At 48.2% G+C, this 15,545-nt stretch overlaps 1 protein-coding gene across 2 annotated transcripts in view; it reads right to left on the bottom strand.

Moving 5' to 3' along the window:
• The window catches only part of LOC124303481 (uncharacterized), a 78,052-nt gene that overhangs the window by 2,412 nt on the left and 60,095 nt on the right, over window positions 1-15,545 (bottom strand). Inside the window, exons 6-7 of one of the 2 annotated variants that reach the window (XM_046760731.1) lie at window positions 13,874-13,928; window positions 341-874 (exon numbers count right to left, since the gene is read on the bottom strand). In XM_046760731.1, coding sequence (XP_046616687.1) covers window positions 591-874; window positions 13,874-13,928 — 339 coding nt within the window. In that variant the 3' untranslated portion in view covers window positions 341-590. The remainder of the gene's footprint in view (window positions 1-340; window positions 875-13,873; window positions 13,929-15,545) is intronic. The other variant, XM_046760732.1, reaches the window with a different exon arrangement.

Raw genomic sequence — 15,545 nt, 5'->3', positions numbered from 1 at the left:
TCAGTTCAATTGCTGTATGATGCAGTCTTTGAAACTCATCGTAAACAACTCGGACGTATGCGTGATTTTGAATACTGAACTAACTCGGTGCAGGTTTCACTCGTAAAAATTGTGCAACAAACTTGACACAAAGACTAAAATTAAAGTTAAAATGTCAAGCGATGAAGTGGAACTTCAATTATTCAAGTCAACTTAACAATCGTTCGAATGAACGGCGGGTGGCGGACTTCGTAAGAGATATGAGGAAATGATTTGTAAAAAAAAAAAAAAAAAAAAAAATAGAGCACGTCTCTTTCTAATGAGAGAGAGAGAGAGAGAGAGGAGAGAGTCAAGTCCGTACCTCAATAAATATATCACTCGAAGTTTGACAGATACGTGTAGCTTTGAAGTACGCTCGCTCGGTGTGGAGGACGGGGGTTGCTCGAAGTGAAGATGTGGGTAAAAAAAAATGAAAATGGCGGAGTCTCCGGATCGCGGAGTTCGAAGAGAGCCGACGTCATTGCTTTATCGGCTTCTTGAAGACGACTTCCGGTTTTCGTACGGGCTTTGCAGCCCGGCGCTCTATTCTCAGGGCTCGGTTCAGATCGACCTCAGGCCCCGGAGTCTCCGCCGCCATTTGTCAGTTTCCGGTACTGCTCGGCCGCCTTCCGGGTGTCTGCGTCGTCGCCACGGCGGCCGCCGCGGCGCTCAGCGCCGGAAGCGGGGTCTGGTGACAGTGGGCGCAGTGCAGACAAACCGTGCAGGCCCCGAGTTTCCGGGCCAGAAGGGCCCGCAGCTTCAGTGCCGGGCCCAACTTCATCCTCATCGGACCCGTCAGGTGGTCCTCGGAGAGAAGCGGAAGCGCGGCGCCGTCTATTCGGTGCTCCCGAAAGTTCTGAAAAATTAACATCAAGCGTAAAGGGGTTGGTTCACCAAAATTTTGCAAGTTTTTATAAAATGAAAGGAATTCGGAGGCCGCATAGACAAGGGGATAAATCAAACTGGCTGAACTTAATTGCTTGTTCAATGTATTTCTATGTATTATCAAAATTATTCGTCTAGATAAATTTATGCTACGTTATAAGCAGATAAAAGTTAATATTAATATGGAAAGTTAACTTCGATATTCGGAAAAGAAATACAGAATATTTCATCCTTTTCTTGTTATCTTTAGCGAGTCAAATTATTGAACCTCTTTCACAGATCATTCTTCAACTCGATGTTAATCTGGGAATTACCTTGTAACATTTTTAATCAGTTTGACAACTTTGACCGCTTTCTTCTGGATCATTGCAAACTTGTATTTTTGTTCTTGGCTAATATCTCCATTTTTGATCCATCCTATTAAGTTGACAGAGAAACGCCCGAGTAATTTACGATGTGTACTTTCATATTTATAGATCCGACTTTGTGCACACATAACATAAAGAATTTGAACTGCGATATTTCTTTGCCAGGGACTAATATAAATGATTGAGTGAAATCGTGAGAAAAAAAAAAAAAAAAAAAACCAGAGATAAGAATACACGCCGGTCTGCGTAATGGTTCGCGATGTTGAGTGAACGGGCGTGAATATCAACCGACTGAAGTGAGATGATTTTGTTAACAAACTTATAAATCCATTTGCTAAATTCAACAAATCCTATTTCTTCGCGTCTTTTTGTAGAAAATAAACCGAGGCTGTCGTCCTCGCTAATTTATGCTGATATTCGAAGTGAAAACGAACGTAAGGCGGCAACTGTGGTTTCGAGGCGTACGTACGCTCTTATTAGTGACGAACAACGGGTATATAGCTGCAGTGTACCTACGTTGTAATTAAACGTCTAAAAATATCGTCCCGGGCGATCCTGCAGTACCCACAGCGTGCATACACTATACGTATGTATATAATAACAAACCATCGGTCTGGACAGTTAATAACAAACGTGCGGTAAGACGGGCAGCGTCAGCATTTATACGATAGTATACCGGGTGAAATTTCTCTTTGAATAGATCACAGAAGGACGGTCGGTCGGGACACGCGATACATCTCTCAAGCCATATATTCACGAGGCAGCAGCATACGGCGGTGGCAAATAAATTTCTTGAAGCCGGAGAAAGAGGACCGGAGAACAATTTCATTCACCTGGGGGCAGAAGGTCCGCAGTCGGAACGAAGCAGCGGCGGGGTGAAGAAGCGAGTGCCCCGGGGATCCGGCCGAGAGTACCAGCCGGGCAATTAGAAGGAACAGCACTCACGGATGCTGGAAAGTGATCGAGCTGCCGGCTGGCCTGCTCCTCGTTCTTCGGGGAATACGACGAGGCCTCGCTACCAACTCACTGACACTCGTTATGAATGAAATATTCCGGGTGTTGTAGCAAACTCCGCCGGATGCTGCACGCAACTACCAACTTACGTGGGTATACGCCTCGCAGTCGTTCTTTCTCCGATCCAACCTTCTTCTTCTCCGGCTAGGCCATACGCACGAACCATCGACCAGCCCACAACCGGTCTCCACCACGGCAGAGCACGCGTGACTCGACCTCTTTGTGTTTATGATGCTGATGCTGCCGGTTACTCTCTAGGTGCTGCTGCCTTCAGCTCGAGTGATCGCTAATTACCGCGCCATAAAAGCGTTGGATAAGGGTTTCATTTTATGTAACTCATCCTCGGTCGCCCTCGATTGCGGGCACGGAACCATTCGGCGAGAATTGATTCGGCGGTAAGATGATATCCAACCTTGGATGAGTTGTTTGCGGCCGTTGCTTTTAACGGAGCTTCGCGATCTACAAGGCGGTTGTAATCCTCTGAAGCGGACATTTTTCATCGGAAATGATTTGTCGAATACTCGATTTCTGGTATATCTTTTGGTCAATTTATTTACAACTGGTCAGATTTACCTGAAACCCGGTTTTCGGTGATTTTTCTAACTGTGATTTCCAGTCGATCGTCTGGGTATTCGTGGTGTAGAAAATATGCACGAATTGCACTACCGAAACAACTTTCAAAATTTTGAGAACACTGGTTCCGATTCGTTTAATACGCTGGGTAGAAACGAGCGTATCAGATGTCTCGGCTAAATATCGCAAGAAGATGAGATACGGGTGCGAGTTGGGGAGGAATGAGGAGGCGGAGGTAGATTCATTAGCATTTTTTGCGAGAGAAGCTATAAGAGGTAATTAAGTACGAACTGTACGACTGCAGCTCGCCATGCAGCGGCGAGCAATTAGCGAGAAGATGACGGGGATTTCTTGCACATGCGAATGAATATTAGCAAATTAAACGAGGTTAGTTTCGCTGTGATTTTGCTACGCCCTTATGCGCGTCCCGCAGGACCCAGTTCCGAATATGAATCAACGAATTCGGAATACATGTGCGTAGAAATTCTTCTCTCTCCTGAATTAGCACACACGTTGAACTCGATGTCAGGTCGCCTCGGGTTGGCATTTCGGTTATCCCGATCTTCGCGAGTAGGTGATTGCGTTATGGAACGATAGTTGCTAATAACGTGTTTGAAGAAGAAGTAATTGTTGCCGACCGAGTCGTCCGCAACATACGCTCGGGGGTCTTCGGGACGGATCCCGAGCCTGTGGAGTTTGGAACTGGGTGGAGAAAATACAGGTTGTCTTCCCAGGTCGCCCGCGGTGCAGCACGAAGATGATATATCCCTGTGACCGCAACTACGTCCGCTGTTGACCCTCGCCGCCGCGGCGCGAACCTATCGTATTAGTTTTCAAGGGGTTTCTTTACTCGGCGGATGCCTGGACTGGCTCCCGCTCAGCTTCGGCCTCAACCGGTGGTCTCTCGCTTGCTTCTCGAACAAACGGAAGAGCTCCCAAGACACGTCTATAAAATACACGCCGAGTGACCATCGGGAGTGGAATGTTCAAATAATCAACGGTTTCACCTAGGACCGACAGATTTATTGATATATTCATGCGTCGCTGACCACTTGTCGGGCGAACTATAAAAACCACCGTACGAAATCTCCTTCGATTATCCGAAAACGCTGCTTTTCTATACAGTAAAGATATACATTTGCGAACGGCGATGTCGCGAGTGGGTTGACCGTAATCAGCACGCGTACCTACCGCTGTCTGGTTCGAGAAATGGAATTTTCATTTTCGGGTCGAGTCGTGCAGCTAAAACGGATTTTGAGGAGAGTAATCCAATTATACGTGTCAGTATGAGTGGTTACACTTATTTTAAAAAGTCTAAAACACCTTTGCGACATTTTACTCGTTCATCACTGCGCGTTACCATCCGTCTCATCAATTACGCAAATGCTGAAGTCACGGCCAGCAAGGGCACAATTTCATTCCAGTTAGTACAAACGGGAGAACTTGCGATTCCGCAGCCGATAAGTAATAACTTTTTGAATAGTCGAAGGATATGCCTGTGATTGCCACTCAGCGTAAATCAAAATCCAACATGGCACTCTAAGGAACGGTAATTGGTTGGTACTGAAGTGGAAGAAGATGAAGAAGAAAGATGAAAAACAACGCTTTGCGTGCTGCGCTATAGTCGCGCAGGACATCGAGAAGCTCGGTATTCCAATTCGTTATATACCGCATGTTGTTCTCGAGCAATTATAATAAGTCCTCAAGAGTTTCGCATGTGATACTTTAAGCATAGACGAGAGATCGAGAACGTTCAGAAGTGGAGAATCGTTTAGGAATTATGCGCTTCCTCAGGCAAATCACTCTGAAGTTTTTTATCACTTTCAAATGTTCCAGCTAACTGGCCATTCGATTTCAATCTGCGAATGGCTATCCGTGCACACATTAACGCACAGTAGCGTAATATTTGCAGGTATACCATGCCAATAAGAGGTGTACAAAATCGTTAAATTGGAAAGCAGCAGAGACGGTAAATTTAAGCGCGCGGAGATTTGTCTCAGGAAATGGGGGTCAACAGGATATTGCGATCAGGCTCTCTCCGCGCTCGGGACAATACTTTCTGACATACTCGACGCACAGTTCAACCAAACCCGCGTACACCTGTCTCGCGGGCAAGTTTAGCGAACGGAGCGAAGCTGGAAGAAATTGAATAACGCGCAAACGGTCGCGAAGAAACGAGAGAACGGGGGAGAGGAGGAGAGGGGGGGGGGGGGGGGCAAAAAGTATTGAAAATGTCAAACGACGTGTACGCGAGGTCCCGCATGTCGAACGGCGTGCAAAAAGTACCGCGAAGCGGTCAGCACCGGCAAACACACAGGTATCAACGCGAGAGCGGCTGGTGCGGCTGGATCAGGGGCCCGGGAAGCGGCCGGCTGCAGCAGCGTCGGGCGAAACGGGGTTACCTAAGGTTAGGCTGGGCCCCTGGGCCCTCGGCGGTTGGCTGGGTCGGGTGGGTCCGCGTCGCGACGACGACGCCGCGATCGGCTCGAGGACCGGTGACCCGCCACTCCCTGCCGAGGTCACCCCGCGACGCCCCGCGAGCGGCGGCTGGCGGGAGACGCGGACCGCATAGGCCGCTGGCACCGGCCTAACCAGATCAACATCCCGGTGCTGCCGGGGCCCGGAGACCTGCGTTCCCGGTGCTCCGGTTCGATCGGATCTGGGATCGTCGCCGGGTGACGGGCGGCGGGAGCGCCGCGGTGAGAAGCCGGGAGCCGGTGCGGCTTCCGACGTACGTCCGCGGCTATCGATTGTCGGCCGATGCCGAACTCATAGAGGCGGAGGGCCCGTATTTATTGCCTTGAGAAAATTATGTGCGATCGATCGACGATTTGAGTGCCGGCGCGGAGGTTTCGTCCTCTTCTTCTTCTTCTCTTCGTCTTCCATCTTCTTGTTTTAATGAACTTGGAACGTTTCTTCGCTCGCGGGACTCACGATATCCTGCACACACGCCGGCGACGGGACTCTCCAGAGATTTAAGAAGTATAAATATGCTAATGCAGTACGCAGGTTTCGTCCGTATGTATATGCAGCGCCACACCGGTGAACGGCGAAATGTTAATTGATTCGGTTTTTAAATCACGCTACTATGCACCACCTCATCTGCCCACGTATTCTCGATCCGCTCGGCTGTTTCGTTTTATTTATTTGTTGCCTTTTTTCTTTCTCCGTTGCTCTTTCGGCCGACGACGCTGCAACAGCCTTGAAATAATTAACATTTTACGCCCGTTCAGCCTCACTTTATACGTCCATGTAATGCAATGGAGTTGACAATTTTTTTTCCTCCTTAATTTACATTTCTTGTTTTTTTTTTTATCTCCTTCTTCTGAATATCTGTATTTACGACCGAGGTGGCTCCTTGGCAAAAGGTTACATTTTAAATCAGTTGAGCATAATTCCACGGTATTCAACGTACAGGTCTGGATTTCGTCAAGTCAAACCACAGGGAGAGGGGCAACGATAATGAGGACTTGTAGAGGCGTTTTGAGTTTCTGCTAGAGGAAGTCGTTCTCCCGATTATCCCGTCGGCGTCATCGCCGCGTCAGCCTGAAGCAAATGGAACACAAGGACGAGGACTGCACCTCGGTCCGTCCGGTGCTCGGCTCAAGTTTTACTTCAGCGTAATGATCTGAATCTAGATCCGTGTCTCACTTGCTCGCGGTCACCGCGTACGCGGTGTATCTACTCTGATGATGGTAACAAAATATTACTCGGACCGATACGAAGCGCATGTTGAAAATTCATCAACAAATAGCGTAGGGATGAGCGACGAGTATCTAATGGTAGGCACAGACGGACAACAAACCGTGTAAAGTGTTTTTTTTATTAATATCACGAGCCTCGGAGATTCAACTGTTCTGTGAAGCCATGCAACCGATCCTGTTGTAAGAAACTTTTCAGTGGGACATGAATACCGTCGTTTTCAAGAGAAGTGCACATCTGGCCGAGTGTGGTCTACGGTGAAAAAAGAAGAGGAGTTTCGCCCTGGTCCCTGTCACCGTATAATTGAGGGACATTCAAAGAACATTAGCGAAGACTAGCGGAGCGAAGGGAGGGCAGTCGAGAGAGCAGGTGGGCAGTCAGGCGTATTAATTGCTCATCAGCAGTAATGAAGGGTTTATAAGTTGATATTAGCATAACTAACTGGTTTCCTGGTAATGAAGCAGCTATACGCTTTCGCGAACACGTCTTATTCATATGATCTGGCCTGGTTGCTGGCTCGCCGCGTGCCTCTCCCGGTTCCCTGATTCTAGACCAACCGAGCGACGGCCTGCATGCGACGAGGATATTCACCGAGGTACCTGAACCCAAGCAAACTGCACACCGGAAACGTGCGATGACCATCGTTTAGGGGTTAGAACATCTTCGACACGCGATTATCCGTTACGAAAACATCCGTGGTTCAGTTCTAGCACCGATTATCATTTCCGCATTCAGGCACAACAATTCTCCGCAGATAATTCCATTCTCTCGTTTCGGTTTACAGTAAACAATGATCCCATCTTGTACAATCGAGCGCAGAGAAGAAAATTTCCAACCGGTATTGGACTATGAAAATTTCGTACCGTAAGCAAATTGCCGGATACAATGCAAAGTTCCACAATGTAGAAATGTTGTAAACAATGTAAACAGTCGTGGAATTCCAATATCAGCTCTACGATTTCATATTTCAAGACACCCGAGAGAGATTCGAAAGATATTCAAGCCTTTCAGGTCGCCGAACACCCTGTAAACGTCCTTGCGGTACACATGGAGTCATTATCGAGGTAATATACGACGTGAACGAGAGAGAGAGAGAGAGAGAGAGAGAGAGAGAGAGAGAGAGAGAGAGAGAGAGAGAGAGAACGGGATGCAGAAAGTGGCGAAGTAGGCGACGAGGAGAAACACGGAAGAACATAAGCCGAGGAAACCTCGTAGAACAGCCGCGTGCTCGAGAACACGGTTTCCTTCGAATCGTGTTCCCACATCGGATCACGCTGAATAGTAGTTAAATGTATTATTATCATACAAGACATTTGTACAGGTACAGCCGAGATTCCCATGGACGAGAGGAGCTGCATCGGGGGCTACTCACGAGCTGACGTATCTAAGCTCTCCTGATCCGCCGCCCCGCCGCAACAAGGATCAGCGCCGATCATTGAGATTTGTCTCCGACAATGAGCGGCTACCATTTGCTTCATCCATCCGGGTGACTCGACCGCGGCTGCTTCTCCCCGTTTGTCGATCATACGATAAAAGTGATTGACTTTTGAAACGGGTCCAGAAGCTACCTTCGGACCGACTGTCCGACGGCTGCTTCGTCCGAGATTTTTTATACATTTTCTTCTTACTCTCTCCCTCTCTCTCTTCTCATCTTCAATTAGCATCACTATACGATGCTCGTTATATTCTACCATAGGTACTTATACAAATTCCAGCTATCCCCATCACTTCATCGTCACTGTCCTGCACGACCCCAGATGAAAATATGCCAACTATCCTGGTTATCCACTTCGACTATCCACCGTGCTGGAAATTTTTAGGCAATCACAGTAAGGGCTTATACTCTCAAACTGCGACAGAAATTTTTTGCGGTTTTTACTTCCCTGGCATTTCTTCACGCTGATAGTGAGATCGATATGCGGCTGATGCCAGTGATACAGAAACTCCTGAGCTCTTGCTGTATAATTTCCTTAATTGCCAGGGTAAGAAGTGCTAATGCCACCAGAAACTAGTGTTTTGGGACTGTGCGTAAATACTGCGGATGGCGAATTGATTGTTGGATAGAAACGCGGAGGAATCTAGATGCTCGCATACTTCCTAGGAGGGAGAAGAGCTAGGCGGCTAGATGCGATGGAGTGCGAAGCGGGCACAGCGCGGCGTGGCGAGACTCGGGCTGGTTGGTGTGTCTTGAAAGGCAACCTTGCAATGACCTCAGGTGAACCCGGGTACTCGACATGTGGTGCGACCGTACTCTGCACGGCGACTAGACCTCCGGGAGGTTGGATAGATATCGCGGCAAGATCTACTCTGGTAGGCACGGGAGTCCGGGCTATGCGCAGCACCTTGGACGGCCAGTAGTTGCAACGCCGAGGAATTTCACGAATGCGAAATTCGCACTGATATCCCGCACCAAAATGCGCATAGACTGCTCGACGACGGCGATGGTCCAAGCGATACAAGATATCATCCCGAGTTACACGTTGTTCGCCACCAGGATGGAACCTATACACCACCTACTCGGTTCATCGAGCTTGTTGGCGATGCTTTCTGGCCAGGGGGTCGAGTTGACAATAGGACCGGTAGTATTCTCGATCTGAAGAGACGACGGGGTCCGCGGGGACGATCCGGGAAACAACGCAGAGCGAAGTGGTGGTGGTGGTTGTCTTGGGCGTTGGTATGTAGGCTGCAGCGCTATCGCTTATCGTTGCAGGCGAACAGAACCGACTGTAACTGGGATCCTGATTCCCATCTGCCCGATGCTGTGCTGCGGGTGGGGCACCGAAAGAGTAGCGAGAGTTAGCGGCAGAACGACATCGATCACCGTCTCCTCGAACGCGACTGACATTTTGGTGCCCGACGAGAGGGCCGGCGAGCCGATCGTTCATGTGTGTATAAAAATGACGCGTATAATGTCACGGAGGCTACCTACGCCCGAGACTATAAAAAGTAACGCAAGGTTGGCCGGGGCCGGACGATCCCAGCCTGCAGGTGTTGCGCAAATGCCGACGAAGATATCTTGAGTCGAAAAGGTTTTGACTGTAAGCTGACGGAGAAAGACATTTGTGGAACCCCGGTGTGATACTTGAAATTAATTTACACAGCAACTGAATTGTAGTAATTATGGGAAAATGACTTCGGCGACGAGGTGCAAGAAACTGTTTGTCCGGATAGTATATAACCGAAATCACGAAGCATGTCCGTTTAGTCTTGATTGTTTCTAAACATCTCGTGCTTGTGGACACGTCGTGTATAGAGAGTCACGAACGAGGATTTAATTGCCCCTTTGAAGAGATGTAAACGCGGTATCATTCAAAAGCTTGCATGTGTAGACATGTAAATAACTAATTGCTTGTTCGCTGCTAATAACTCTGGAGACACCTTGTACTACTGTCCAACAGAGAGAGTAACCAACAGCGTTTCAAACGAAGCCCTGGCGAGTCGCGGCAACCTTTGATCTTTCGAGACACAACAAGTTCTCCGACAGTTTGGTCGCTCCGATCTCCCCCTACCCCTTCCCCTTTCTTGAGTTCCTTGAACCCACCTTTTGCCAAATGTTTCTACTGCATTTCGGCCCTCTGCCATACATGGATTTCATCTTGAGAGTATCCCAGAAAGTGAAAAAGCTCGACAAGTTGAAACCACCGTTTTCTCCATCTTAAGATTAGCTCGCGATCAAGCTTTGCACGAAGATCGAGCTCGTTCACGATGTCTGGTTAATTTTTCGAGTCGAATTTTAGTAGTCGAATACCTACGACGATATCGCTACATCGGGATAGCTTTTGATTTGAAGAATTGGTTCGTAGTTTATCCTTCGTTTCCTTCGATCGGTCTCGGTGTTCTCGAGAAGATTTCGAAAACGCCGATTCACAAGTTCCGACGAACCGAATAAGCTTTAAGCGATCTTTAGGAAGCGGTTAATCCGGCATAAATGGGTCGTATGATCGTGAGACCTCGCGAAGAGGCGAGGCCCGGTCATTCCGTCAGGCGCTACATCATCGGACGTGATTCAAGACGCTGCGCGCTGGTCACTTCTTTGACTCAGATCGTTGTTTCAGTCCTAATTGATTAACTTTGTACTCCATGTCGAACCAGCGGAGAAGATCGCTCGATCCTCTCAACGAAACAGAACCCTAGAGAGCCGGCAGCGGGACGAAGAGAGAGAACGCCGTGCCGTCCTCTCGGCACTCTTTGCTCACGCTCACGCTCACCGGCTCCCGGTCAAGCGTGACCCGAACTGATGTCGCGCACTTTCGTGTCCGTCCTACACCGGGTTCACAACGTTGTCATTCTTTTTGTGATCTTCATCGCTCTTCCCGTTACACTTGACGGTTATTGGTTCTCCCCGGTATCTTCGATCCAAAAAACCGAGACAAAAAGATGCTTCATTTTTTGTCAAACAATTAATCTCGAGTAACAGAGTCCGGGTGAGGCCCGGTTCAATTAGATCATGGACATTGGCATTCACTGCTCAGTAAGAATCGATACTGATTTCAGATCCAATTTTCTCGAAAATGCGACGTGATAGACAGCATCTGTCAACGGTATAAAGAGTCACGCTGGACAGTCAACTCCATGCATGATGCAAAAACCGTGTAGGACCATGAATATATTCAGTGCCAACTGATCCGTGACTAGCGATGATTGCCGGTAGTTCGAGTTGTGCGTTATACGGAAAAAAATAAAATACACACACGCGTGTGGATACTCGTACTTTTGTTCCCAAAGATTTTCTCCTCTTCTTCTCGTAATACACACTGTGGTGGATAAGAAATTCTGCATGTACATGTAAGAATGCGAATGCAGCTTTCGAGGAGTTGGTCGTTCGGTCCAAGAGGTGACGTACGTGGCCAGGCAGATCTCATCGTCGTGACGTAACGAGCCGGAGTCTCCAACACACATGTATCAGCCGGCAATCCTACGTTGAGTTGTTAGGGTACCGGGGAATTGCATCTAGTGCGCCACTGGAGCGCACCGTGGTCGTAAGTCAAGAGGCGCGAGGCTCTGCTCGGGCACCTTTCCAATATGCCTGGGTGTACAACCCGAGGAGGAGAAGGTAGGAAGGTAGGCATAACGCCGCATGCAGCATGCAGCTAAACAGTCCGACCGACCGCGGAGTGAGATATAAACTGTCTAATCCGTATCACATTTTACGCGAGATCGAATCACGCTGCCTGGCAAACCGGCGGTGACTACGAGAACAGAAGGCGAACAGCCCCGTTTCGAATGTGACGTAGGTATCTACCTACCTTCCTACCTCCTACCTACCTACCTACTCGTTGCAACAGAGACTCTATAAATATGACAAAGTGTCATGTTCTCCAGCAAGTATACTGCGTCCCTCGATAGTACTGCCAAGGTATTAGGTATTATGCATGCTGTTACCATGAACAAAAATCAACGGCAATACCTCCACAACTCAACCATTGTATCTATCAGCTCTTTTCATTCGAGATAAAGACCCGAGGGATTCGATATCCGGTGATATTACCGCGGTCGTTGCGCGTGGAACGCGTACTGATGCTTATATACCGATACCGATTTTTACAGACTGGGTATTCAAAGTCTCCGGAAATCGGCAACGGGTACTATAAATGGTTTATAAAGAAAGTTCCTTTTTTTTAAACGGATTTATAGCCGTTTTCAAGCATTGTCGAAACTGATCAGTGCTAAAGATTACGTGTCACCAATTATTAGTTAGCTCTAAGCGAAAGATAAAAGAATAATGATTCTGAGTTAGGCCGTGAAATATTCGAAATGAGAAGAAAAATGGGAGGTACTGGATGATATCCTCTTACAGGCGGTTCCGCGGCAGTTGTACGAACACAAGTACGAAGGCAATAAAAGCAGAAAAATCAATCGAGCCCGCATTACCATACGTTATTGGTCGGCATCGGTCGCCGTGGGGTCGGACTGACTCAGCGTTGCCATAACTCTAAATAAATAAACCCTAGGACAGATAAATCTGCGATGCCGTGAGCGTGTTTAATGCAAATGCAATCATGTCCGAAGAGCTCCAGACGGTGCTTAAAACTTAGGTTCTTACCGGACGGAGAGGCTGAAGCCGTACGCGGTCTCGAAGAGATATTTGCGGATCGTTTGCCATCGGGCAAGTGACGCGACCCACGCACTGCCCTCGTTGACCCGATCCCATAGCCGATGTGCCTCCCATGTACAAACAAGAATCAGACTCGCGAACACGTACGTACGCGTCGGTTCCAAGGCAACATCGTCGAGGTAATATTCCCTGGCACGCTTAACAGTGGCGCGCGTTCTTCTTGCTACACGGTAGCATGATGAACACTACTTATGTTTCCCGGACGGAAATAAGCGGCGCACACGTGCCGCTCCGAGTAAACCGTGCGAATGATAAACTGGTATTGTTTGCCTCATAGTCGCGGCCCGAGGTTTCTCGACTTATACATCTGTAGACTGCAGAAGCCATCATTGGTAACAAGAAGCACGCTTTGCGATCCGCACGCGTATGACACGAGTCCGATAAACATCCATTACGAAACATTCCTACCGGACTATTGGAGCATTTGACATTTATTTAACTTGTCTACTACCGGACTTCGGTGCTTCCGCCATCGGGGGTCGGTAACAGCAACATTTCGTAAGGAATCCTTTTGCTGCGCAAGAAGCACTTCATGAGCGTTAGTGATCGTTCGCAATGACGGATGACGATTCAAGTCGCCGATACGACACAGGGTCCCTGTCGGGGGCTCCTCTTCACGCACAGCAACTCTGGCTCCGGGAGAAGAGCCGGAGACTGTCGCATACGGTGCACACCTGCAGCCGCCTTCGACGAGAAGCAAGGAGGAGGTGGAGGACGGCAAAGTAAATCTTAACGATCTGTTGACAACGCTCAGTTACGAGGAGCGATGCGATCTCGAGTCGAAGACGACGACGACGACGACGTCGAGGTTGGAGCCTTATATACCTTCTAATAGACAAATATGCCTTAATGCCTCGAGAAATGAGATTTACGCTCGGTCCTTTAAGCCAACTTCAACAACGTGTATCCGGTTACTTCACCCGCCTCTACAACATCCGAGGCTTAATGCCCTCGTTGATTTCTCTAGTCCCCACCCCCTACCCATATTTTTTTTTTGCTCCCTCACTTTTGCAAAATTTGCAATTATATAATTATTTTTTCTTTTCTCTTTCGACATAAGCACGCTGCTTCATTCTCGCGGTGTTCAAACGAGCCGGTTGAAAGCGTGCATGGATTGCCTGTACCAACTATGAGTAATGGAGGTCAACACTTACAGACGAAGGATTGTAACCGAGTCTAGTTTAAATTAGGTACTTACGGCTGCCAGTCGAGGTATTGGCGGCGCAAAGCATTAAGCAGTAATGGATTCTTACCTGCAACAAAGAAGGTATTACATGTATACTAAATTGAAGAAAAATGACAGCCGGTGTGCAAAAAGTTCGCTAACGTTCCCCAGTGTTTCTACACTATAACACATACCCAAAAAAGAAATTGCCGCACACCTGGCCACCTAGCGTGTACGTACAAGAGCGCCTCCACATAATTCTCGTCAAAATGATCGATCAATTTGCAGGCTCTCCGAGGCGCATTAGATTACTCATTTACTACATACCACCCGATTTAACTTGAATCATACACAAAGGTAAAACCAGTTCGCGAATGATTCACCACGAATACTTAACCGCCGCGTTCCGATTTATTTCCGAGAACGTCGTGTCGCGGGCAATGCTAGCACCACGATAGCTAGGAACTAGCTAACTAACCGAGTGCCTACAATCCAGCCAGCTAACGAACTAACTAACTGTTGTATTGAAAAGAAACAAGTGTAACGGAGGTGCAGGATAATTTGAAAAGCACTTTCAGAGATCGTCAGAAGCGGGGGTCGATCTTCGGGCACAAAGAGCTTGCTATGTTATTAATTACAGGGCAGCAGGGGGTAGCCCAGTGATAATTATTACCACCGATGCATCTGCCCGCAGCAATAACTCGGCTAATTGTTCGGAGCGTCCAGTGTAGAAGTCTAGTCGTTCAGTACGGTGAGTTGCAGGTTAGATTTCCTGGTACCCGTTTCTTGTCAAATAAAATTCACCCACAACCGGCAGGAAGGAAATGTTTTCACGACGGTAGGCAAGTCCTCAAATTGTTATTTGTTTTTCAAATATCAGCACACAAAGGTGGCGGTTATATTCAATTCTGCTTCCGAATTCCAATTCAAAAGTTTGCAGATGCGGAAATCATCATCGATGATAGATATATACAGAGGGTAGATTCCCGGAAATGTGTTTGATCGCTCGGAGGCGCTTTGAAAAGATTAGAACGGCGCCTGAGGGCCGATTGTGACCGAGCGTTGAGTTTGCGCTCTCGTCAAAAGTTTCAGAGTCGCCTGTATGCCCTTCCACGTACGGAGCAGGTACACAGCTCAGCAGCACCACCTCCTTTGATTACATTTTAATCGATACTATTTCACTCGTTGATTGAGTTTTTGTCGGGACCTGAGGCAGCGCCGCGCCACGCCGCGGCAGGCCGCATTGCGCAAGACGGGTTAGAGAAAACCGAATTAATGCGTAAGTGGATCAACGCGAAGCCACCATTCCAAAAGACCGACAGAGGACAATGGACAATGTTGTCTCGAGATCCCATGATACCTAAGTTGGAAGCTATCTGAGTTACGGCTCTCCAAGAATCTAGCCGTTTCCACGAGTCCGCCAACTCCAGAGCCCTATGACCGGGCACTCAGAGAGTTTCTACTATTTCCGCTTAATAAGGGCGGCAGTCACGCCGGCGACGTTTCGGCTCCAGAGAATCGATTCCACGGGGCAGTTGAATCGGGGGACAAGGTCAGACTTATAAGAGCTAGTCGGAGTTAACAAGCCAAGCGAGTAACGCGGGTTGCGATGGCGGCGCTGTGCTTCTACGAGCTCAAAGTCAAAGTGCATCTCGATCGACGAGGCCACGTTCCACTGCTGCCTCTTGACGTCCTGAGCCGAGAG

The sequence above is a fragment of the Neodiprion virginianus genome, chromosome 4 (genome assembly GCF_021901495.1).
Source record: "Neodiprion virginianus isolate iyNeoVirg1 chromosome 4, iyNeoVirg1.1, whole genome shotgun sequence".
Lineage (NCBI taxonomy): Eukaryota > Metazoa > Arthropoda > Insecta > Hymenoptera > Diprionidae > Neodiprion > Neodiprion virginianus.
This window is presented reverse-complemented; position numbering and strand designations above follow the sequence as displayed.